The following is a 26,442-nucleotide window of genomic DNA, read 5'->3' on the forward strand; positions in this document are numbered from 1 at the left end:
TCTTTCTCACCCCTCCTCCTTTTCTTCTTCTTGTTTTCTTAGTTTAGACAAAGAGTTATTAAATATGTACATCAATGATAATTGTTTGAAGATTGACCAATATAAGAAGGCCATGTCTTTAGTGATTTTAGCTGTGTTTCAGTGACCAGTCACATTGCATTATTGAAATTTTACATTTTGCACTGATACATTATGTACTGCTTAAGATATGTGATGCATATCTTAGAACGATAGTTTTATAATATGGAGAAGCATTGGAAACATTCTCCAAATAAATAGTATTGGGTACACATTAGCTGCCAGCAGTAAATCTGATAACCTATGACTGTCTCCATTTTGTTGCTAGACAAGGCAAGCCAAGAGCTGATGATGCCATCTCTTAGGGCTCAGTAGGGGAGTTGTTACTAGGACCTGAAATAGATTGGAGCTCACAAGAATTCTTCAAGTTACTTCCCAACTGTGAATTCTATTTTAGCCAGTATGACATTAAAGTGATAAAAATATTTTATTATCTATTCTGCCATTCAAAATTGACACCCTTAAATACATGTTTTCTCTTCATTCACTTTATTCAAGGAGGTATGTTGAGGAAGTTAATGTTTTATCTTAATGTTTTAGCTATTACCTTATCTGTTTGGCCATTTTCTCTGTAGGAAACAGATATATTCCCTGTTAGGAAAAAGTGAAGTGGAAGGTGAAGTCCCAATTCCATGATTTCTCCAGAGAATATGTTTTTGCCAGATTCCAATATAAACTAGATTTTTGTAGTCAATGTCATTATTGCCTTTTAAATTGTTACACTAGTTTAGAGTGAAGGGGATAAAGGAAAAGGAAAGAAACTAAATTAATGCCCTCATCTCTCCCCTCTTTTCTTGGCCCAATTCTTACATTCATTTTTGTAAATAAAATGGAAATATTAACAAGACCATAGAATAAGAAGGTATAAATCCACACAGTTCTTACAACCAGAACTCCATATCCCATCCCCTCCCTTGAAAGCTTTCCTATTCTTTATCCATCTGAGAATATGGACTCAGGATCATTATGGGGTACAGAAGGTAGAAGGTCTGGCTTCTGTAATTGCTGCTCCACTGAACATGAGTGTTGGCAGGTCAATCCATACTCCCAGCCTGTCCCTATCTTTCCCTAGTAGAACAGGGCTCTGGGGATGTGTGGCTCCAGGACACATTGGTGGGATCCTCTGCCCAGGGAAGTCAGGTTGGCATTATGGTAGCATCTAGAACCTGGTGGCTGAAAAAGAATTAAGATATAAAGCAGAACAAATTGTTGACTTATCATGAACCTAAAGGCAAGAATATTGCAGATGAAGATTTGGAGGTCTCGGAGGCTGGGCAGTAGCGCAGCCGGCTAAGCACACATGGCGCGAAGTGCACAGACTGGCATATGTATCTCGGTTCAAGCCCCCCACTCCCCACCTGCAGGGGAGTTGCTTCACAGGCATTGAAGCAGGCTGCAGGTGTCTATTTTTCTCTCCCTCTCTCTGCCTTCCCCTCCTCTCTCCATTTCTCTCTGTCCTATACAGCAACCATGATAGCAATAACAACAACAATAATAACAACAATGATAAACAACAAGGGCAACAAAAGGGAAAAAATAGCTTCCAGGAGCAGTGGATTCATAATGCAGGCACTGAGCCCCAGTGATAACACTGGAGACAAAAAAAAAAAAAACGAAGAAGAAGATTTGGAAGACTCCGTTTTAGAAAAAGCCAGTAGGTCTATTATAGGTATATGCCAAGGGGCCCATGACTTTACTAGTTTTTGCCTGAGCCTGACATCTGATATGCAGGTGGGCCCAAGTTATTTTCTGGGGAGATGATGTCATTGCTGGAAAAAGGATTAGAAAGCTGGATCAGGGAAGAGAGTAGCTCCCAAATATGGGAAAAGCATATAAATATTATTGACTGTACCCTCATCGATTTGATCTGGGTCTCATATTCAGCATAGGAGCCTACGTAACCTCTGCATCCCTGAAGGTCTGTGGTCACGGCTAGAACATTCCAGGCTGTACTAATTTCAGGATCCATCTTTCTCGGGTGATAGGTAGAATATGCTACCCAACCTCCCTTTGGAAAATGGAACAGTTCCTACCAGTGTTAAACCACTCTGAGGCTGAGGGCAAGGTCCTGTAGGGGCCCACGAAGGGGTCCATTATGTTGTTCCTGATGGAGATGACCAGTGACAGTAGAGAGAGGTATCTGTTAAAGGTGTAAGCCAATCATGTCTGTGTCTATTTGTTCTTTTGTTTGTTTACCAGAACACTGAGCAGCTCTGGTTTGTGGCAGTGCAGGGGGACTGAACAAATTATTGACTTCGGAACCTCCGATATGAGTGTCTCTTTGCATAACCATTATGTTATCTACCCCCACCCCTACATTCGTTCTTTGTTTGTTTTTAGAATCTGCTACTCATCCAGACAACCAAAATGTATTCTGAATTATGGAACTGAATCATGGATGGATGAGATCCTCATACATTTTCTGATCATATGGGGTTTTCATAGCTGTGTGACTTTCAAAGATATTTTAAAAATCTCACTGTGACCTTGTTGAATACATACTAGTAGTTGGAGCTTCCATAATTCCGTATCACTGTAGTATAATGAGAGGTGGTTGTCACTGGGTGTTCCCTCTTGTCTTGGCTCACTGCTGGACAGCACATACTTCCAGATGACCTTGCCTGTCATTCTCCAACATTTGAAAAGTAATTTCCTGAAATGAGCACAGGGTGTCCTGTAAGCAGTTATTCTGAAATCTTCATACCCAGGCAGTATTGAACCAGCACCAAATCCAGCAGGTATGTGCAGAATTCTAAGTGCCGGCTGCCTGGTGACAGGCCCTTCAGCTGAGCCTGTTTCTCCTTTCCCAACCCTCCTGTGGAAGCATCTCACCTCCATTACACAGAGCCAATTCATACTAATATTTGCTCAAATTATTTGCTGCCTGTGATTTGTCTATGCACACAGAGGAGCAATTTGTTGTCATTTTCTGTGCCCAGGCTCATCTTGCAGAAGCCAAGAAAATCAGGCAACTCAGAGGCCCCAGAAGCAAGAATAAGAAGAGGCTGAGAAAAAAAAATTTTTTTTTTCTCTAGACAGTGAATGTAAAGCGTTTAGTCTCAACCAGTGATGTGTGCTAACTAGAAGAAAACTTTTCCTTGAGGCAATGATAGAGATCTCCTGAAGGACAGTTCCCCTTCTTTTTTTTTTTTTTTCTCATTTTTTTTTAAATTTTTTATTAAAGAAAGGATTAATTAACAAAACCATAGGGTAGGAGGGGTACAACTCCACACAATTCCCACCGCCCAATCTCCATATCCCACCCCCTCCCCCGATAGCTTTCCCATTCTCTATCCCTCTGGGAGCATGGACCCAGGGTCATTGAGGGTTGCAGAAGGTAGAAGGTCTGGCTTCTGTAATTGCTTCCTCGCTGAACATGGGTGTTGACTGGTCGGTCCATACTCCCAGTCAGGACAGTTCCCCTTCTATTGTGGCCTGGAAACATATGGTTTATGCACAGAGAGCTGGCTCAATTTTCCAGTTACATCCAGATGTCTTGGAAGCAAATCCCAAAGACATCCTCAGTAGTGTGGATGGTACCACTTGTGACTATGTTAAGTTTGCAGTGAAATTTTACACTTAGGATAAAGGCTCCACCTCTGCCTTGTTTCTAATTATAGTTTTCTCTATGACCACATTCAGTATCACAGATCCTCCTCATGTGAGTATAATCTCTTTCAGTTTAAAGGTGCTTCCTTGTATCTATTGGGAATTAAATATTTTTTCTTTACACAGGCATCGCTAATGCTTCCAAGTCAGTATTTCTGAGACTGGGTTCTGTGAATTATTTTCTAAACAATTAATAGGTATCCCAAATCCCACCCAAAAGTCCTTTTATAAAAGAGTACTGATTTGATGAATATGAATACCCAATCCCTTTGACTAATTGATGAGTGTAGATAGATGCTGTGGATGACCAAAGAATGAATCTCAGTCATTTTCCCACATTCTGAACGTTTTCTCTGGTCTCCTTCCCAACAGTGACTATGGCTATGAACGACACAGCAACGGTCAGTGCCTGCCTGCATTTTGGTACAATCCATCTTCTCTGTCAAAGGATTGCAGTGTTGGACAGAGTTACCTCAACAGTACTGGGTGAGTGTCTTATGCACTGTAACTGATAAGTCAATATTTGATACTTTTCATCATAAATTAAACTTTCAGAATTATGACTGGTCAAATATCCCATTTTCATTATAGCACATGATTTTTATGTTCATTTTAATAATGCAGTACATATTTGAATTAATAGTTTAAGTTTTGTCTGATGAGATCCCACTTACAAATAAAGAAGTGAAACGGGGCCCTTGGATAAAAGTGATTATGATAATAATATATAAACCTCTTAAGTTTTGACACTTTATTTTAGAGTTATTCAATCAGGTAGACTACATTCTATTCTCACTGCACCTCTGTATGACAAAGTAAATGTTTCATGTATACATGTTCTATTTTATATCTATGTTGAAACAAGCAAGAAAAACAACTCTTTGTGTTTTCAAGGATATTCTAGTCCAGGCTAGCACATTTAAGGCACGTATGCTGATCTTTATAAACTTATAATGCAATGTTGTGCACAATGTTATATTATTGTGGTATTTTTCCAGTGTTATTTAGGAAAAAGAAAATATTCCTGAACTTTTCTCCAAGTATAGTTTTTACTTGTAGTCTTAAGATACAGAGTTTAAAACTTCTTTAAGATAATCTGATTTAAATAAACTGTACAAAAGAATTTTTGAGCCACTTGAAAAAATTTAACATGAACTGATGACTAGGTAGTGTATTAGTAAAAATTTTCAAGATATAGCTTCATATCTCTAATATTGTATAAGTGTGTATGCATGTGTGTGTGCTTGCACATTCTGTTCATATATATATTATAAAGAAGCCCATAAAATTAGATCACATAATAGCTTAATTCCAGATCCCAAAATCTGCAGAGTAAGTCAGATAGCTGGAGGGAGTCCTGGAGAAGTAACTAACCTGGTAGAACACATACTTTTCCATGTGTGAGCATCTGGATTTGAGCCCCTGGCCATCACAGGCAAGCACTATATAAAGGGAAAGCTTTGTGTATGTAGAGTGGTAGTGATGTGTCCTTTCTTTGGCTCTCTCAACCTCTCTGTCTTTCATTCTCTTTACAAAACAAACAATAAAAAGATTCCACGAGGAGTGATGGAATACACAGGTGCCTAATCCTGTCAGTAGAAAACAAAGCAAAATGGACAGACAAAGCCGACAAAAATCTGTAGGCTCAGGAACGTCAATGATTTATTTTAGTCCCAGTCTGAAACCATGAGAAATAGGATAAATAGTAGCGTAGTTCTCATCAAAAAGCTTTAATAGTTCAGTATATGTTTAAAGGCAGGGAAACAATATCTACTTTGAAAGCAGCCAGAATGGAGAATTCCTTCTTACCCAGGGGAAGATCAGCCTTTTTCTTCTATTCAGACCTTCTTATATTAGATGGGGCCCATGCTTTTAGGGAGGGCAATCTGTTTATTCTCTCTACTGATTTACATGTTAACTCTACCCAAATACATTGTCACAGAAGCACCTAGAATGACATTTATCAAAGTATTCAATCTACTGTGAGGCCCAGTCAATTTTGGCACAGTAAGAAAAAAGTCTGATCTTAGTGGATTTTAAGGTTCCTATATACACTGAACGCATCTCTTCCATTCAGTTATATTTCACTGAGAATCATTAATGCCTGTGAGTAAAGTTTTACAAGGAGATCATGTAAGAATTAAGTACCAGGTATGATAAATGCTGCACTTTACAAAGTAAGGTACTCCTAGGGAGTGACAGCCTGCCTAAGGCCCTTGGGCACATGTCCAAGCGCAAGGTGACAATAGTAACCACTGATCAACACATTTTAAACTGCAGATTTTGTAAAAGAAACAAGAAGACCCTTAGCTGGGAAGGGTGTCTGAAATAATTTTCAAAAAAGGCTCTCACAAAATTACATTCCAATTAGCAGTATTTGTAATCAGTTTAAGAGTTGGCAAGAGAAGAAATGTAGTTTTTTTTAATTTCTTTTTAAAAAAATATTTCTTTATTTCCTTTTGTTTCCCCTTTTGTTTTTTTTGTTGTGGTATGTAGTTTTTTGTTTTTTTTTTAAGGATGCTATACCTTTCTTTACATTTATTTTGTTGTTATTCTTACCTGGGTTTTACTCACTAGTCGAAACAACTTTTTCAGATAGAGAGATTGAGACAGAGATAGAGAAGGAAAGGAAAAGACATAGCAGGAGGCCAGCTGGTGGCACAGCTGGTTGAGCACACATATTACAATGTGCAAGGACCCAGGCTTGAGTCCTCAGTCCCCACCTGCAGGGAAAAAGTGTTTCAAGTAGAGAAGCAGTGCTGCAGGTGTCTGTCTGTCTCTCTATCTCTGTCCCTATCACCCCTTCCCTCTCAATTTCTGGCTGTCTCTATCCAATAAGTAAAGATAATAAGGAAGGAAAGAGAGAGAGGGAGATAGAGAGAGAGAGAAAGAAAGAAAGAAAGAAAGAAAGAAAGAAAGAAAGAAAGAAAGAAAGAAAGAAAGAAAGAAAAGGAAGGTAGGTAGGTAGGAAAGAAGGAAGGAAGGAAGGAAGGAAGGAAGGAAGGAAGGAAGGAAGGAAGGAAGGGAGAAGAAAAGACATAGCACTAAAGCTTCCTTCACCGTGGTAGGGGCTGAATTCAAACCTGGATTCTGAAATTGACAAAGCTGATGCGTTATCCAGATGAGCTATCTTGCCAGTACTTTTCTTCATTTTTGTTTATATGACTATTTTTCTACCAGAACTTTGCTGCACGATACTCCTGATACCAAAGACTTTTTATTTATTTTATTTTATTCCAGACAGAGGGGAGACAAAGTGGAATAAATAAATGAGATATCACAGCACTATTCTACTGCTTGTGAAACTTCTGCTTTGCATGGGGCTTCTTTGTGGTGGCAGGGATTCAGCCCAGATCACTGCAATTGGTAAAGTGTGCTCCACTAGGAAAACTAACTCTTGGTCTCCTGTTCTACCTTTTTAAAGTCAATGTAACCTCTTATCCTAGATATCACTTGGCTATCTATTGACATGATGCCACTTCATAACCTTAGCTTTAGTATTTAAGCTTGCATTGAGCTCAGTAATGCCATTAAATATTTAATTATCATAGAAATAAGTGCACATGCTTCCTATGGTTATAAAGTCATGCTAGATGATAGCTTCAATTCTGGCTCCCTTTCCCAAACAACTGTTATCTATTTGGTATGTATGTTTCCAAATACATTTTTGCATTTCCTGCTAAGTAATTGTACCAAGAGAAAATACACAAAAGTGATGTGGGTGGCTGCTTTATATGTGAGTTTCTATTAAATATGCCCTTTAATTTACCTTTTATATTTAAAAATATTTCATTGCAAATCAGAATATACAATCTACCTTCTGTCAAATTTGTTTTTAATTCCAAAGTGGTAAACACCAAGTATCACTTAGTCTGTCCCTTGCATATACATTTGGACAATTACCTACATTTTGCCACTGTAAACAATGTTGCAATTAGCATTTCCATGCCATACTAATTGTTATTAAAATGCAGAAAGGTAATTAGAGTCTTGGCTATTAGAACTGCTTCTGCAAGCAGGTAAATTTCACCTAAATAATTGGTTAATTCTTAGACCTAAGAATAAGGCACTACCGATTTCTATCCCAACCCCTATAGAGTTTTATCCCTATAGGGTTATAGGGATAAAAACTAACTTCCTGCTCACACTGCAATACATCAAAGGTTCATTTGTATTAATAATCTTTCTTCTTTGCATTGTAAGTACCAAAAGAGTTTGTCAGGGAAATCTAAAGAGATGCTAAGTAGAAGCTTTTGAGGTGGGAATTGGGCAGTAGCTCAGCAGGTTAAGCACAAGTAGCGCAAAACACAAGGACCGGCATATGGATCTGGTTTGAGCCCCTGGCTCCCCACCTGCAGGGGAGTTGATTCACAGGTGGTGAAGCAGGTCTGCAGATGTCTACTTTCTCTCCTCCTCTCTGTCTTCCCCTCCTCTCTCCATTTCTCTGTCCTATCCAACAATGACAGCATCAATAAAAACACCAGTAAAGCAACAAGGGCAACAAAAGGGAATAAATAAATTAAATAAATATTAAAAAATCTCTTTTTTAAAAAAAGTAAGTTTCTGAGGAAAGAAGGTCAATTTAGGCAAAAGGAAAAAGAAATGGCTGGAGAAAAAAGACCTTGCAGTGAATTCTCATAAAGAAGCCCTGAAGCCATTGCTTGGAAGGTACCATGTACATCCTAGTTTCTCCAGTTTGACCATGAATGGGCATCTCATGGCCAGTCAGTACAGAATCCACACTAGCATCAGGTTTGCAAGAAGTACAGTAGACTTGGAAGAGCAAAGTCAGTCAGAGGGTGACTTTCACCATAAATTTTTACCATAATAGATTTCACTTGACTCACTTTATCCCTCACAGAAGGGTGCATGGTGCAAACATTCAGTCTGAATTTAATTTGTAAAGAGTCTACTAAACAGTTATCTCTTGACAGTCAAGCTTATTAACAGGTAATCTCCCAGCATCAACCTTCTGAAAGTTTAGTTGAAAGCATACAGGTAAAACTTCCCTTCTTTTCTTTTCTTTTCTTTTCTTTTCTTTTCTTTTCTTTTCTTTTCTTTTCTTTTATTTTTTTCCCCACTTCCAGGGTTATTGCTGTGGCTCGGTGCCTGCACTATGAATCCACTATGCTCCTTATTTTTTCTATTGTTGTTCTTATTGGGTAGGACAGAGAGAAATTGAGAGAGGAATACAGAGAGGCGAAGAGAAAGAGAGACACCTGCAGACCTGCTTCATCTCTTGTGAGGAACTCCCCCATCCCCCACAGTTAGGGAGCCTGGGACTCAAACCGGGTTCTTTTCACAGGTCTTTGCACTTTGCACTATGTGCGCTTAACCCAGTGCACAACCACCTGGCCCCTTATTATCTATTTTTATGCTTCACTTTACAAACAACCATAACTGTTTTCACAGTCAGCCTGTTGCTCTGTATATATGCCAGTGCCCTCAGATTCACTCATTTTACTGTGATGCAATACCCAATAGATATAGAAATACTAAATACCCAATAGATATAGAGATACTATTGTGAAAAGATGCCAAAAAAGTTTTACTATTATTGATTTAATAATGATCGACAAGATGTAGGATCAGAGGAGTACAATTCCCACCACCACCAGAGTTATGCCATCCCCTCCATTGGAAGCTTTTATCAGCTTCACTGTGTAGAAGTGATTGGCTGGTTTTTGTTTTTGTCTTTGTTGACTAGAATTTGGAAAAAAAAAAAAAAGAAGAAGAAGATCTGATACATTGGTGGGGTCATCTGCCCAGGAAGTCCGGTTGGCATCATGGTAGCATCTGGAACCTGGTAGCTGAAAAAAGAGTTAACATATAAAGCTAAACAAGTTGTTGACTAGGCTGGAATGTTGCAGATGAAGATTTGCGGTCTTCATTTTGAAGATAGCTAGTAGGCCTATTTTAGTTATATTCCAAAGGGCCCATGACTATACTAGTTTTTTCCTGAATCTGACATCTGATTTGCAGGTGGAATCAAGTTATAGACTGGGGAGATGATGTCTTGGTTGGAAAAAAGGCTAGAAAGCTGGACAACCCAACCATTGTGTCCTGGGGCCCCACCTCCCCAGATACCTACTCCATTAGGGAAAGAGAGAGACAGGCTGGGAGTATGGTTCAACCTACCAATGCCCATATTCAGTGGGAAGTAATTACAAAAGCCAGACATCCATCTTCTGCACCCCATAATGACCCTGGGTTATACTCCCAAAGGGTTAAAGAGTAGGAAAGTTACTGGGGAAGGACGGGATACAGAGTTCTGGTGGTGGGAACTGTGTGGAGTTGTACCCCTCTTATCCTATGGTTTTGTCAATGTTCCTTTTTATAAATAAAAAGTTTTTTTTTAAAAAAAGAGGACTTCCAGAGGCGTGGCTACAGAACAGCAACAGCTGTGTTTCTCTCCTCTCCTCTCCTTTTCCGGGTCAACTAAGAATACCAAAGGAAACCATCTGGGACTACAACAAAGCAGGACTAGAATAACTTCAGGAACCCACCAAATAACCAGTGAGTGCAAACACGTGTGGCTCATGGATAGGGAGGAGCCTAAGGAGAGATTCAGCAGCTGGTAACAGTCCTGCAGTTTACCAGTTGAGGCACCACCTCCAGTCTGTTTCACCAACAAAAGACACGTAAAGGGAGAAGAGGACTCCCCTAAGACTCACCAAATGCAACTGTGAGACTACATTGCTACTACCTTCAGAGGCTGGAGCAGAAGTGGGGAGGATGCCCACTACTGATATTGGGGGACAGAGAACTGACCAGGAAACTCAGGAGAAGAGCTACACCTCAGTGACCTAACAGTGGGGCTGTGTACTGGAAGTCTTTCCCCATTGTTCTCCTGATGAGAACATGGTGAATAATTGCCTCAGAGTATAAACAGGACTTGTTTAGAAACTCACAGGGCCCAGCAGTGTGCCAGGCTTGGCAGAGAAGTTGAATTGAGTCTGGAGCTTGGGGTTCTTGGGGTATGAGAGTCTCTTTGAATAACCACTGTGCTATCTCTCCCCCTCCCAGCTTATCTCTTGGTCAGGAGTCAGTGATTAAACTAAGAAGGCTACTTATAGTTTAAAAGCCCTTAGGGAAGAAAAGGAAAAAAAGAGGCTTTTAACAGCCTCTGTGATCCAACTCAGGGATTAAAATAATATAGAAACAAATGTTAATTTCCACAACCATAGACTCTTTAAGTACCTTACATAGACACAAATCAATCCAGGAAAGAGTGATCAGTAATTTAAAAAGTACTGAGAGAAGAACTCATAACATACTATATAGAATGGTTAAACCAACAAGAAGACATATTAGAGAAATGAACCGGGAAAAGAGTCCAGCTAAAAGCCCCCCAAAAGGTTGAAGCACAAAATAGTGAGGTCAACATCCAAACGTTTATTAAGGAAATAGTCACAAGAGTGAGTAAAGAGTTTGAAAGAATTGTCATCAGAAATGCAGAAACAACAAATGTGACTCTGGAAGAAAACACTAATTATCTCAAGGTTTTTAGAGAGCTGAAAGCTGAAATAGCTGAGCTAAGAACACAATTAGCTGAACAAGCTAAAACAGCATCAGAAAAGGGTAAAAAAATAAATGAACTACAGAAAACAGTACAGGAGACAGAGAATATAAAAAGTGAGGCTGAAGACAGAATTAGCCAGATCAAGGATGATTAGAGGCAACTAAAAAAGAAGTAAGAGAAATCAAAAACAGATTAAGAGATACTGAAAACAAGAACAGAGATCTATGGGGTGACTTCAAAAGAAATAATATACACATTATTGGCTTAACAGAGGAAGAAAGAGAGAGAGGGGAAGAAAGCATTCTTCAGGATATAATAGCTGAGAACTTCTCTAGTCTAGACAATATAAATGACATCAAGGTTCATCATCGAGTATGATGTTGGCTGTAGCTTTGGTATATATAGACTCCACTATCATCAGGAATTTTCCATCTATTCCCATTTTTTGTAGCGTTTTTATCATAAAGGAATGTTGTATTTTGTCCAAGGCTTTCTCTGCATCTATTGATATGAGCATGCGGTTAGTAGTCTTGCTTTTATTGATGTGGTGGGTCATATTGATTTATTTATGTATATTAAGCCAACCTTGTGTCCCTGGGATAAACCCCACATGGTCATGATGAACAATAATTTTAATATACTGCTGTATTGGTTGGCTAGAATTTTGTTCAATATTTTCGCATCTATGTTCATCAGAGATATTGGTCTGTAGTTTTCTTTTTTGGTTGTGTCCCTGTCTGCTTTTGGTATCAGAGTGATGTTTGCTTCATAGAGCCTGGAAGGGAGTATCTTCAATCTTCTGGAAGACTTTTAAAAGTAGAGGTATTAACTCTTCCTTGAAGGTTTTGTAGCATTCATCTGTAAAACCATCTGGTCCAGGACTTTCATTCACCCATATATAATAAAGTGGCACCAAGTTCTTCCAAAGTGCCAACTGGGTTATGATCTAGTGAAGTAGACTATATTGTCACTTTCACATATGCTGAGTAATTGTAAGCATTCTATTCCACCACCATCCCAAACCTCAAAGAAAAAGGAAAGATCTGCTAAATAGTAAAATCTCAGACTATGAAGACTTTCAGTGTTGTTTTTTTTTTTTTTTTTACACAGTTTTACTCTCACAAAGAAAAACTGCTCTTTATCTTTTTTTCAGATTGGCAGACAGCACAAAAGCAAAATCAAAGAAACTCAGGGTGATAAAGAAAAAAGTGACAGGGGAGTATCAAGATGGGAAGGAAGAGAGTAGCTGAAATTGGGGTTGTTGAAGTAATAAGACACTATCATCTGATGAGCAGTCGGTAATATCAAAGGCACATTTGCAGAATGTTTCCTTTTAAGTAATGGTACAAAGACTCCCTTGCTATTACAAACCTCTTTCTTTTTTCTCGTCAGATTGAAGAATGCTTTACCAACTAGATGCATCCCAGTAATATTCAGAGCTTAGATACAACATAATCATAAATTGCCTTGTTATTGCAGAGGTAGCAGCCCCATTTAATAACATATTAAATGCATTATTCATTTATGTAACTCAGACCCAGGAACAGCTGCTGGGATGAAAATAGAACCATTCTGTAATGCAAAAAGCAGGTGTGTGCTTACTCCAGTAAATGAACTCTGTATTTCTACACAATTTTCTTCTAAATTTCAGAAAAAGGTCTAGTAGGGCTAATGTGATGCCATTTTCACCCAGGAAATAAAATGGTTTTTAGAATGAGTTTTAATGAGCATTTTTAAAAAGATTACCGACAGTCTTCTCTGTGGCAGAATCCCAGGGGGGATGAATTCGTGCTTTAGATTTAAGCAGAACCCCTGTTGCTGCAGAATTCAGTGCAGCCTGGGGCAGAGATTGGTCAGAATAGCTAAAAACAAAAGGACTGTTTTCTTGCTGATGATTCCAGTGTAGTGGTGAGCCCATGTTTCCATAGCTGCTCATCAAGACAGAGTCGCAGATGTGGTTGGATGCTAAGTGATTAAAAAGCATAAACTGCCTTTAGATTGCATAGTGCCTTCTAAAACACACTGGGAGTTTCTGATGCACAGTTAAATACACTGGGATGTTCTAGTTGCCATTTACTGTTGCTTGTCATTTTCTTGCTACAGTGGCTGGGACTAGAATGTCACCATTTTCCACTGTCTGCACCATGACTCCTCTTCTCTCTCCCAAATAATACTATTTTCTCCTTTAATCAACACATACTTATAAGCACCTGAAGGATTTTTCTGTCTTGATTTTTTTTTTACTTTTTAAGTAGCATAGGATGACATTCAAAATGTTCAGTCATGACAATGACCAGTCTGAATGAGTAGGGATACCAGTCTGGTGCAGGGTTGTAGAAGCACTCTGATATGACAGGTTACTAGATGGCAGGGATTCCAAGGAGGGTCTGGGACAGTGGTTATAACCAAATACTGCATTTCAACACAGGAATTGGTATAGACATCCCAATATAGACCCCAGATTATCACTATAGCATGTCTGGATCATAAAGACATCCTCAAGAAACGGAAGTTTACAGTTACACAAAGAAAGAATGTCTTACCTTGAACTGGAGTTGGTGTATTACACTAATGTAAAAGACTCTGGGGTGGGGGGAGGGTTCAGGTCCTGGAACATGATGGCAGAGAAGGACCCAGTGGGGGTTGAATTATTATGTGGAAAATTGGGAAATGTTACGCATGTACAAACTATTGTATGTTACTGTGAACTATAAACCACTAATACATAAATTTAAAAAAGAAAGAAAGAATGTCTTACAGAAGCATAGATGATTCATATCAGGAAAATTATAGGGATTATTTTTAAGAGTTTAGAAGAATGACCTTACTATATTTAAAAAAGAAGGATGGTGGTAATTAGTGAATGTATTCTAGAGACAAATTATTGAGGATCCTGGCTGTATGATTTTGAGAACTCTTTTTTTTTATTTCTTTACTGGGGAATTAATGTTTTACAGTCAACAGTAAATACAATTGTTTGTACATGCATACCATTTCTCAGTTTTCCATATAACAATACAAACCCCACTAGGTCCTCTGTCATCCTTCTTGGACCTGTATCCCCCCCCATACATTCCAGAGTCTTTTACTTTGGTGCAATACGCCAATTCCAGAGAACACTTTCTAATATCTACTAATGTTAATCATATTTGTATTATTATATGTGATATATAATAAATTACATAGAATAAATTTTCAGTAGAATTTAATACCTTATGAAGCTAAAGTGAGAATGAACAAAATAGTAGATATACTCAATCTTCAGACAGAAGCATCCTTAATGTCAAGTTTTTACTTTGTTTTGTTTATTTGTTTGCTTTTCCCAGTACAATGCTAAGCTCTGGCTCATGGTGGTGCAAGGGATTGAGCCTGGGATTTGTAGCCTCAGGCCTGAGAGTCTTTTAGTGTAACCACTATGCTATCTCACCTGATCTCTGAGGTTTTATTAGTTTAGTCAGTATTAAATACTGAACTGTTGATTAGACAAATTCAGCTAGGGAGCAGGTGATAGTGCTCCCCATTAAGCACACATAGTACTATGTGTAAGGGCCTGGGTTCCAGCTATGGGGGGATGCTTCATGAGCAGTGAAACAGTTCTGCAGGTGTCTATCTTTTTCCGTTTATATCTTCCTTCCCTGCCCTTTCAATTTCTGTCTGTCCTATGTAGTAAAAGAATAAAAAATAGAAAGAAAGGGAAAAAAAAGAAAGAAGGAGAGAGAGAGGGGAAGGAAGGAAGGAAGGAAGGAAGGAAGGAAGGAAGGAAGGAAGGAAGGAGCTACCAGGAGTAAATTAAAACAAAATTTAAGTACAATTGTGTCACTGTGATGATGTTTCCAAAGCAAAATTTAAGCACAGTTGTGTCACTGTGATGATGTTTCCAGTGGAGCTTTCTGTGAATTAGCTGTAATCAGTCCTCAGGCTCAACCTGACGCTGTTGACTGGCTACGGAAGAAGGGCAAATGCTAGAAGAAGAAGTCCTCAGAACAACATAAAATGTAGTTACTGCTGGGCAGTAGGATGAGCTTAAAAATTGGAGCATGTGGGCCAGGTGGTGGTGCACATGGTTAAGCACACACATTACAGTGACCGAGGTCTCAGGTTCAAGTTCCTGGTCCCCACCTGCATGGGGAAGGCTTCCTGAGTGGTGAATCAGCACTGCAGGACTCTGTCTCTTTCCCTCTCTCTGTCTCCGCCTCGCCTCTCAATTTCTCTCTGTCTCTATCCAATAATAAAAATAAATACTTTTTTTTTTAATTTGGAGCATGACTTGAATGATAATGATCTGTGCTACAACTTGAGCTTTTCTCCTTCTAGGTATAGGAAGGTGGTTTCCAATAACTGCACCGATGGTGTGAGAGAACAGTACACAGCCAAACCCCAGAAGTGTCCAGGGAAGGCCCCGCGGGGGCTCCGGATTGTCACCTCTGATGGAAAACTGACAGCAGAACAAGGGCACAATGTCACTCTCATGGTGCAATTAGAAGAGGTAGGACTTACTCTTGTCTCCCTTCTAATTTTTACTGTTAGTTCCTTAAGCTATTATTTTCTTGCTTTCATTTTTACCTTCTCTGGCATATTTCTTTAATTATCTTTATTTCCTTGCAAGTTGTTTTCTGCCCCTACTTGTTATTTTACTTCATAGGGATCCTGCTTGAATCTGAATTTGTCTTATTGGCACTTTTAACAAATATTCTTGGAATATATTAATAGTATTCCTGGAATAATATAACACCCCCACACACATACACACATACACATCATCAGCATGAAAGATACAGACATATAGATAGCACTAAGACCAATCTAAACATAGTGGAATATGATTTCTTGACAATTAAACATATTGTATTTTTTGTAGCACCTCAGGGATATCATTATGACTATCAGTTTTTACTTGTCCAATTATAGTTGTTTGGAGATTTCTGGATTTAATGTAGTAGATAAATAAAATATTTGCTATACATTCTAGAATGTACACGTGTTTTTGTTGTCTTGTAAGTGAAAGGGATTGTAGCCAAAGGTTAACTACTTTTATTAAATCATCTCAGCTATTAAACCAAGGCACCTAAAATATAGCCATCACTGTGGAGGGCCTAGTGAATATGAAAGAATTTATTAAGTTAATAGTGAGACCAAGATTAAGATATATATATATAACATTAAATCACCTTCCTTTTTAAAAAATATGTTTTTATTTATTTTAACTAAATGCAGAGAGAAATATATATATGTATGTATATATATATATATATATATATATATATATATACGTATATATACATACATATATATAGAGAGAGACAAAGACAGAAAGATGCCGAAGAGTCAGATGTGAGCACAGCGGGTTAAGCCATGTGGCACCAAACCGCAATGGCTGGTGTCCGCCTCCCTGTCTGCACGCCTGCCCTCCTCCAGGTTGGGACACAGAAAGAGGAAGAGAGAGAAAACAGAAACAGAAGTGACTTTTATAGGAAAAACCGGAAGTGGCAAGTCAGAAATGGAAATGTCTAGGAAAAGGGGGTGGAGAAAGGAAAAAGGCACACTGGGAACTTCCTTAGCAACTGTTGCGATGGTTTTAAATGGTGGGATTAATGTTACCCTGCAGGCAGGGCGGGTCTCGATATAGAAAGGAGATAGATCAATGGCAGGGAGGGCTGGCTTAATGCCAGACAGAGACAGACACCAGGACCAGAGCACTGTTGGCAGATGGTGGTGCTGAGAATTGAATCTGGGAACTTAGAGCCTCAGGCATGAAAGTCTTTTGCCTAGTCATTATGCTATCTCCCTAGCCCAGTAGCTTTGGATCTTTAATATGCATTCAAATCAGGTGATGAACATGTTAATACAGATTACAGATTTCTGGGTCCAATTTCCATAGCTTCTCATTTAGTAGGTTGAGCTGGGATCATAAAATATGTGGGTTTTTTTTTGTTTGTTTATTTAATATAACCAAGATTATTACTGGGGCTTGCTGCCTACACTATTACTCCATGGTTTCTGGTGACTATTTATTTTTTTATATAATTTTCTTTAGATAAATGGTGAGACAGAGATAGAAAGAAGAGAAGCAACACAGTGCTGTCCTAGCATTTTTGAAGTTTCCCCCCTAAGGAAAGGACCGAGAACATGAACATTTTAAGGAAAATGGTTATGCATGCACTCTATGAAGTATGCCAGTACCTATCAACTAATGTGTATTTCTAACAGGATAATAAGGTTTAGATTGCACTTCAAGGGGGGGAAATATAAGGGAAAAATCAAGGAAGAATAATATATCATTCTGAGAGATTTTGAAGTATGAGTTAGATATGAAGAGATAAAAGTGTTAATATTTTCAGGCTTAATCAAAATTACTATTACCATAATTTCTATAGAAATATCAGTTGTGGAATACTAAATTTGAAACTGAGTTGGATAATGCTGATGCTTCTGGCTGAAGTATAGGTTACAGAACCAGTGATCTAAATTAAAAAAAAAAAAATTTCCTCTGTTATCTAGTTCATTGATATCACCTCCTGGGGCCAGGTGGCAAGGTGACGGCACACCTAGCAGAGTACACATATTATCATATGCAAGAACCCGAGTTCAAGCTTTTGGACTCCACCTGTAGGAGAAAAACTTCAAGAGAGGGGAAGTAGTATTATAAGTGTGTGTCTCTCTATCTCCCTCTTGGTTTCTATCTCTATCCAATAAATAAAAATATTTCAAAAAAGAAAGACAATCTCCTTTCATCCTACCCAGCCTTCTAAATTCCAAGATTCTTTAAAACTCTTCAGGTAGGACTAGAAAGATACAGTCAATTGAAGTTGCTTCTATTTCACAGAAATAGATCTTTGGGGACTTATGCTTAAGGCTATGACAGAATAGCTTGCAGCAAACCAAATTTATGTGTGTATATTTAGAACAAGAGTGAAATAGCAAAAGGGAGAAAGATGAGCATGAGAGAACAATCAAAAACATTTAACAAACCAAATTTATTTCTTGAGAGATGGGAATTTATTGAGAGCTGATGAGTCTAATAATTTCTATTTTCCTCTCAATAAATTTGCTAGTTCATACATCAGATAGCATAATCTAACTATGGTCAGGTTTCCAGGTCCCATTAAAAGACCAACCACAAAGTGTAGACTAAACAGTTGAACTCCTGAGAATGGGAAGATAAATGTTGGGGTTCTGGAGTTCTGAGGTAACTAAGACTAGTGAGACCAAATCCCAAAAATAAGAGAACTGTACTACCTGTAACTACCACCACCATCACCCTTAATTCTGGAATTAAATATTCCTGAGTGGCACAGAAAAACAGAGTAGTAAAGCCATTTGTAGTTTTAAGAAATACTTCATCTTCAGGAGATAAAAATTATGTTCAAGTTACATCTATGATCAAAGACCTGGCTAACAAAAAATAATTTTTTAGGAGTAAGAACAAGTTAGATTTTTTTTAATTTTTAAAATTTATTTTCCCGGGAGTCGGGATGTAGCGCAGCGGGTTAAGTGCAGGTGGCGCAAAGCACAAGGACTGGCATAAGGATCCCTGTTCGAACCCCGGCTCCCCACCTGCAGGGGAGTCACTTCACAAGTGGTGAAGCAGGTCTGCAGGTGTCTATCTTTCTCTCCTCCTCTCTATTTTCCCCTCCTCTCTCTATTTCTCTCTGTCCTATCCAACAATGACAACAACAATAATAACTACAACAATAAAACAAGGGCAACAAAAAGGGAATAAATAAATAAAATAAATATTTAAAAAAAAAGAAAAAAATTTATTTTCCCTTTTGTTGTCCTTGTTTTTTAATTGTTGTTGCAGTTATTATTGTTGTTGTTAGATAGGACAGAGAGAAATGGAGAGAGGAGGGGAAGACAGAGAGGGGGAGAGAAAGATAAACACCTGCAAACTTGCTTCACCACCTGTGAAGCGACTCCCCTGCAGGTGGGGAGCCAGGGGCTTGAACTGGGATTCTTTTTTTTTTTAATTTTTAAAATTTATTTTAAAAAAGGATACATCAACAAAATCATAGGATAAGAGGGGTACAACTCCACACAGTTTCCACCACCAGATCTCCATATCCCATCCCCTCCCCTGATAACTTTCCTATTCTTTAACTCTCTGGGAGTATGGACCCAAGGTCATTGTGGGATGCAGAAGGTGGAAGGTCTGGCTTCTATAATTGCTTCCCTGCTGAACATGGGTGTTGACAGGTTGATCCATACTCCCAGTCTGCCTCTCTCTTTCCCTAGTAAGGTCGGGGATCTGAGGAAGCGGAGCTCCAGAACACATTGGTGGGGTTGTCTGTCCAGGGAAGTCTGGTTGGCATCATGCTAGCTAGCATCTGGAACCTGGTGGCTGAAAAGAGAGGTAGCATACAAAGCCAAACAAATTGTTGAACAATCATGGACCTAAAGGCTGAAATAGTGCATATGAAGTGTTGGGGGGTCCTCACTGCAGACTACTGTGTACTTTTGATTTCAGGTATATATTTTGCCGTAGTGTATGGATACGTGTGAACATATGCTCTACCTCACGGGACCTGGTCTATATCTAGGTTTTGGGACTTTGTTAGGAAGTGAACCGCCTGGAATGGAATTAGACAATACTATGAAAGGAAAGGTCTCACCTGAGTAATGAAACTAAAGGGTTGTCATTCCACACCTGAAGTCTCTGAACACAGTCTGATTCCTGAACCTGGATTCTTATGCTGGTCCTTGCGCTTCATACCATGTGCCCTTAACCTGCTGTGCTACCGCCCGACTCCCAGAACAAATTAGAATTAAGAATCAAACCGACTTCTCTAAACCATTAAATCATTATAGTCTCTTAATTGTTTAGGCTGATTTCTACCCTCACACTAATGTAATTATTCATTAAATGATGCCAACAACTTATCTGTAGGGAAGCCTGGCAAGTAGGACAGTGAATGTAACAACAATCAAGGGTTCAGTCCCCAGCATCACATATGTCAGAGTGGTACTCTCCCTCTCCTCTCATTAATAAATATATGAAGCTTAAAAAATGTTTTTCAAACCACTGAAATCTAAACCCAAAACAAAATTTAAGAAGCAACTCAGAAAAACATGGAATGAGACCTTTGAAGTTCTAGGGAAGAAAATATAAGCATAAAGCTAAAATGAAGAAATTTTTCACATAAACAAAAGTCAAGGTGAGTCATATAAGATGATATCTAGGAAAATAATCATGTATAGTACTTCTTCAAGTAGAAAGAAAATAACTACCTCCAAAAAAACAAAGAATTCATGAAGAAAAAAATAAATGGCAACATACTGAGTATGGGCAAGTTGAATTTTAAAAACTTTATCTATTTATTTTTTAACATTCTGTTAGCGATTTACAAATATTTTACAAGACTGGGTGCTGGGCAGTGGTGCAACCTGTAAAGCACAGAGGTTACCTTGCATGAGGATCCAAGTTCAAGCCCCTTGTCCTTATCTCCAGGAGGGAGAGTTTTCATAATTGGTGATGTATGCAGCAAATCTCTCTCTCTTCCTCTCTTCTCTATTTCTATTTGACTCTCTCCTAATAAAATAATTAATAACAGTTTATAAGACTCTAAGACTAGATGGGACTAGTTCTATATTTCTACCCTGCAACTACCATTAAAATTCTGTGTCACACTCTACCTACTGATAAGCACCATAGTTTTCACAAAGTCATATAATTTGTCTATTTTTTTTCTTGAAAGTCTATGTGTTTCAGTTCTCGTAGTCCACATATGAGTGTGATTATCCACGATTTGTCTTTAGACTCTGTACTTACTTCAATAAGAATAATCACTTCAACTTCTATCCGTTTTGTCCCAAAAGATACAATATCATCTTTTTAAATTGTAGAACCCAGTCAACTGTTGATAGGTATTTAAGCTGTTTCCACTCTTTGGCTATTGCGAATACTGCAGCTATGAACACATGTCCCTTCAAATTAGTGTTTTCATGGGGTAGTTGAGCAGTAGTGCAGCGGGTTACCCGCAGGTAGCACAAAGCTCAAGGACGGGGGTGGGGAGGGGAGAAGGATCCCGGTTTGATCCCCTGGCTCCCCACCTGCAGGGGAGTCGCTTCACAAGAGGTGAAGCAGGTCTGTAGATATTTATCTTTCTCTCCCCCTCTCTCTCTTCTCTTCCTCTCTTGATTTCTCTCTGTCCTATCTAACAACAACGACATCAATAACAACAACAATAATAACTACAACAAGGGCAACAAAAGGGAATAAATAAATATTTATATAAAAATTAGTGTTTTCATGTGACTTGAATATATGCCTTGGAGTAATATTTCTGGATAAAGCATTTCTATTTTTATGGCTTTAAGAACTCCCCATACTGTTGGCCATAGGAGTTGCACCAATTTGCATTCCTTCTAGTAGTGTACCAGAATTCCTTTTTCTCCATATTCTCTCGAACAAAGTCATTTCTTAATTTTTTTTTGATATTAGCTAGTTTTACTTTCACAGTATGGTTCAAATTTGCATTTATCTACTGATGGGTAAAGTATCTCTTCTTAGAAAACAGTTTATTCAGATGTCTTGTCCACCTTTTTATTGGGTTATTTTGTTGTTGTTGATCTGTATGAGACCTTTATAAATGTTTGATATCAATCCTTTTTTTCAGATGTGTGCTGGGAAAATATCTTCTCCCAGTTGCTTTGTGTCTTGTTTATCCATGTGGAATTTTCTTACTATGTGTAGAAGCTTTGGAATTTGATGTCTCGTTTGTTTAGTCTTCAGTTAGTTTCACTTGCCTTAAGGATGAATCTCTGAATGTATTTTTTGATGCTAAGGTTCTCAAGTGTTTTTATCTGGAGTGCCAATGCTTTTTCCTATGTATTTTACAGTTTGAGGTCTAATATCCAGATATTTGATGCATTTTTAGTTAACAGTTTTATGGTGTTATGTGGCAGTCTTATTTTATTTTTCTATATATGACTGTCCAGTTCTCCTAGCCTTTTTCCTGTATAGCATTCTTTTCTCCAATGGGTGGTTTTGACCCCTTTGTCATTCATTACTTGTCCAAATATATGTAGTTTTACTAGGTTAATTACCCCATTCCATTGGTCTGAGTGTCAGTACCACACTGTTTTAATTACTGTTTCTTTGTAATATAAAGTCAGGGAGCATAATATAACTTCCATCTGAAAATAGTGATAGTTTAACTTCTTCCTCTCCAATATGGACTCCTTAGATATTTCTTTTATGTCTGCTTACACTGATAACTTCTGGGCCAATGTGATGATGGTCATCTTGGTCTAGTCCCATATTTTAGGGAGAAAACTTCCATTCCTCCCCATAGATTGTGATGCTATACAAGGCTTGTCATATATAGGCTTTATTTTTATTTATTTATGTATTTATGTATAAAATAGAAACACTGACAAGACCATAGGATAAGAGGGGTTCAATTCCCACCACCAGAACTCCTTCCCTGATAGTTTTCCTATCCTTTAACCCTCTGGGAGTCTGGACTCAGGATCATTATGGAGTACAAAAGGTGGAAGGTCTGGCTTCTGTAGTTGCTTCCCCACTGAACATGAGCATTGGCAGGTTGATCCACACTCCCAGCCTGTCTCTCTCTTTCCCTAGTTGGGCAGTGCAACTTCATCACTCATAAGGCATCCCCTCTGCAGATGGGGAATGGGGGCTCAAACCCAGGTCCTTGAGCATGGTAATGCTCAGCCTTGTGAGGTACTGCCCAGCCCCCACACAAGGTTATTTGAAGTGTAGCATGCCACCATTGTTTTGGAGACTCATTTGTCTTTAATTAGTGAAGTTGAACATCTGCACAATCTGTGACCCAGGATTTTTATTTCTAGATATGTACTCACTGAATATATTTCAGAATACATACATGTAAAATAATATGCATACCCAGAGCTATCTTAAGAGACTGACATCAGAAATAAATCAAACATCCACCTATAAAAAGGAGAAATAATTAACAGATGGGCCTGCAGGTGGTGCATTGGTTGAGTGTACATGTTACAATGCACTAGGATCCAGGTTCGAGCCCCTGGTCCTCACCTGCAGGGGGAAAGCTTTGTAAGTGAATCAATGCTACAGGTGTCTCTCTTCCTATTTCCCTCTCTATCTCCTCCTTCTTTGTTGATTTATGGCTGTCTCTATCCAATAAATAAATAAATAAATATAATTTTTAAAAAAAATTAAAAAGAGAACAGTATACTTGTAAAATAACAGTATCTTTATTTTTAAAAAATAGTATACTGGCAAATGTTATAAAACTATGAAAAAGACCAAGCTATTATTTCATGTTAAGTTTGAATCAAAACTATTGGATTAGAAAAACCATACTGAAAAAGAAATTTAATTAGCCAGTGGGACACTGGTGCAGCCAGTTAAGCTCACATAGTACTAAGCATAAGACATGTGCAAGGATCTGGGTTCCAGCCCCTGGTGCCCCACCTGAAGGATGGGACGCTTCACAAGCAGCGAAGCAGGTTTGCAGTTGACTTTTTCTCTCCCTCTTTATATCCCCCTCCTCTCTCAGTTTCTCTCTGTCCTGTCCAATAAAATGGGAAAAATAAAGAATGTCCACCAGAAGTAGTGAATTTGTAATGCAGGCACCAAGCCCCAGCTATAACCCTGGAGGCAAATAAAAAAAATTATGTTTAATTAGATGTAAAGAAAGCATTTTAGGGTGATTGAAGTAAAACAAATTATTGATTTTAGATGAGGTATATCAGGAAAATTTGGAAGTGCTGGTAATATTCAATTACTTGGTGCTTAATAGAAGCATTTATTTTGTAAAAAAAAAAAAAAAAAATCAAGACTTGTACTTAGGGGTTTGCATATTTTCCATTATATTATGTTCAAAGTTTCTCACTTGGAAATGATTTTGAAATTCAAATGAGGTATAGTACTTTTAATTTAGAATTTTAGGAAAAAGAAAGGATATGCTTAGGGAGCTCTTGTGGAAGGATTATCTCCTAAATCAATCCCATACCTTCTGTTTACTTACATAGTAAGTATAAGGATCCCATTCCTACATTCCTAGAGTGTTTTTTTTATTTACTTTTTTATTAATTTTTTTTTTATTTAAGAAAGAATACATTAACAAAACCATAGGATAAGAGGGGTAGAGTTCCACACAATTCCCACCACACAATCTCCATATCCCATCCCCTCCCCTGATAGCTTTCCCATTCTCTATCCCTCTGGGAGTATGGACCCAGGGTCATTGTGGATTGCCTAGAGTGTTTTTATATGCTGTTGTGGATCAAACCCAGGACTTACTGTATGTTCTTTGTCTCTGAGCTACGTCTGTTATTTAATTTTTAACTTTATATTTTTATCAGAGAGAGGAAGAGGTAGACAGATCAAAGTACCATTCTATCATCCATGGATTTGTCTGTCATCATGTTTTCATGTGATGCTAAGTATTAAACCCTTCAGATCTTACTTGTAGAAGGCATATGCTATACCTGCTGAGCCATTTCCCTGACTTCCTGAATATAAAATTCCTGGTTATGATACTCAGAAGAGCATTGCTTTTGAAGTTTATGTTTAAGCAGTCATTGGCATTCACGTTACCCTCTATAAGGATGTAATAAAGAAAGATCTGAAAAAAAAAATAGCCTGTTCCTGATAGCTGGGCCTTCCTATAAATGATGGAGTATACCCTCCAGGGAAGGAATAGAGGCCAGGCTCTCATCTGTTCAACTTCGCTTTCCATGTAACAAAGATTGCTAGACATCTCAAACTTGGCTGAGTGATGTGAGAGCAGATTGGAGAATCTGGTTCTAAGATGTGTAAATTCATGCCTTCTGGGTAGAAGAAAGGGGAAAAATAAAGTAACAAGTCAGTTCATTCCACTTGAGTGGGCAGAGCTATAGCAACAGAAGTCTGCGGCCTTCAACTGTCAGACCTGCCCCCTTGATGCTTTGTCTCCCTGTGTAGGGTACCAAGCTGAGAGAAATATTCCAACAAGAGACCCTCACATCCAACTATGGTATTCTGCGTTAATGTTTCACCAGTTTCACCTTACAGAAACAACCTCCATTTCTCTATTGATCTTTGGAGTATATATTGGGTTGTCAGAAAAGTCATGACACATTTTTTGCATAGAAAAACAGAAAAAAAAACTGTCAAGGCTTTTCTGACAATCAGATACATAACTGTGGGTGAGTGTGATGAGTGATGCAGAATAAAGAAAAGAAGTGTATCTCAGAGAAGCCAATAAGCACTGAAATGTGACTCAACAGATACTCAAGACTTGCTGAACACTGACTGTAGTCCAGTTTATGAGTGCTTTCCTGTGTTGTCACACTTAGATCTCTCGGCAGCCCTCTGTGAGTTGATATTATCATCATTACCTTTTTCTAGATGTCAAAAGTTAGGTGACAAGGAGCATAATAGTTCTGCAAAATGATTTTCATGCCTGGAGCTTCAAAGTCCCAAACTCAGTCTCTTGCAACTACAAGCTAGAGCTGATCAACACTCAGATTTAAATACAAACAAGCAATCAGTTTGGAACTTGGAAGCAACCTAGGTGTCTAACTAGATGAGTATCTGAGAAAATTGTGGTATAAATACACAATGAAACTAGCAGAATGGTGCAGCGGATGCATTCTGGGCCCATATACACAATGGAATACTACTCGGCCATTGAAAATGATGAAGTTACCTTCTTCATCTTATCTTGAATGGAACTTGGAGGGACGTTAAGTGAGGTAAGCCAGAAAAAGAAGGATGAATATGGAATATTTAAGTCATGGGCAAAACATAAGCACAAGATCAGAAAAGGGAAACACAGAGTAAAACTTGGGCCATTTGAGTGTATTGCACCAAGGCAAAGGACTATCGGGGAGTTGTAAGGGAAAAAGGTAGGGAGAGGTGGTGGTGGTAGGGGGGCTCTCAGATGCTATATGATAATGGAAAAGAACCTAAGTGGGAATAAGAGTGCTTTGCAGACACCTGCCATGGATAGATGAGAATTTGTATTTATGTGTGAACAACTACACAGTAAATCATTAACCCCTTCAATAAAACAGAACAAAACAAATGATAACAACAACAACAACAACAACAAAAAGGCAAAGTGATTTACTAAGATAGTGCAGCTATATAGAACGTGGAGTAAAACTCAAAGATCTAGAAACTCATCTTTGATAGAAAGGACTGTTTTCATTTTTTAATCTTTGTTTATAAAATGGAAATATTGACAAGACTATATGATAAGAGGGGTATATTTCCACACAGTTCCCACCCTAGAACTCCA

The 26,442-nt window shown here is 38.3% G+C and overlaps 1 protein-coding gene across 3 annotated transcripts in view; it reads left to right on the forward strand.

Moving 5' to 3' along the window:
• The window catches only part of SORCS1 (sortilin related VPS10 domain containing receptor 1), a 633,466-nt gene that overhangs the window by 544,279 nt on the left and 62,745 nt on the right, over nucleotides 1-26,442 (forward strand). For all 3 annotated transcript variants that reach the window (XM_060171368.1, XM_060171370.1, XM_060171369.1), the window contains exons 17-18: nucleotides 4,060-4,173; nucleotides 15,524-15,695. In XM_060171368.1, the coding sequence (XP_060027351.1) occupies nucleotides 4,060-4,173; nucleotides 15,524-15,695 (286 nt within the window). The remainder of the gene's footprint in view (nucleotides 1-4,059; nucleotides 4,174-15,523; nucleotides 15,696-26,442) is intronic.

This window comes from Erinaceus europaeus, chromosome 14, assembly GCF_950295315.1.
Source record: "Erinaceus europaeus chromosome 14, mEriEur2.1, whole genome shotgun sequence".
Lineage (NCBI taxonomy): Eukaryota > Metazoa > Chordata > Mammalia > Eulipotyphla > Erinaceidae > Erinaceus > Erinaceus europaeus.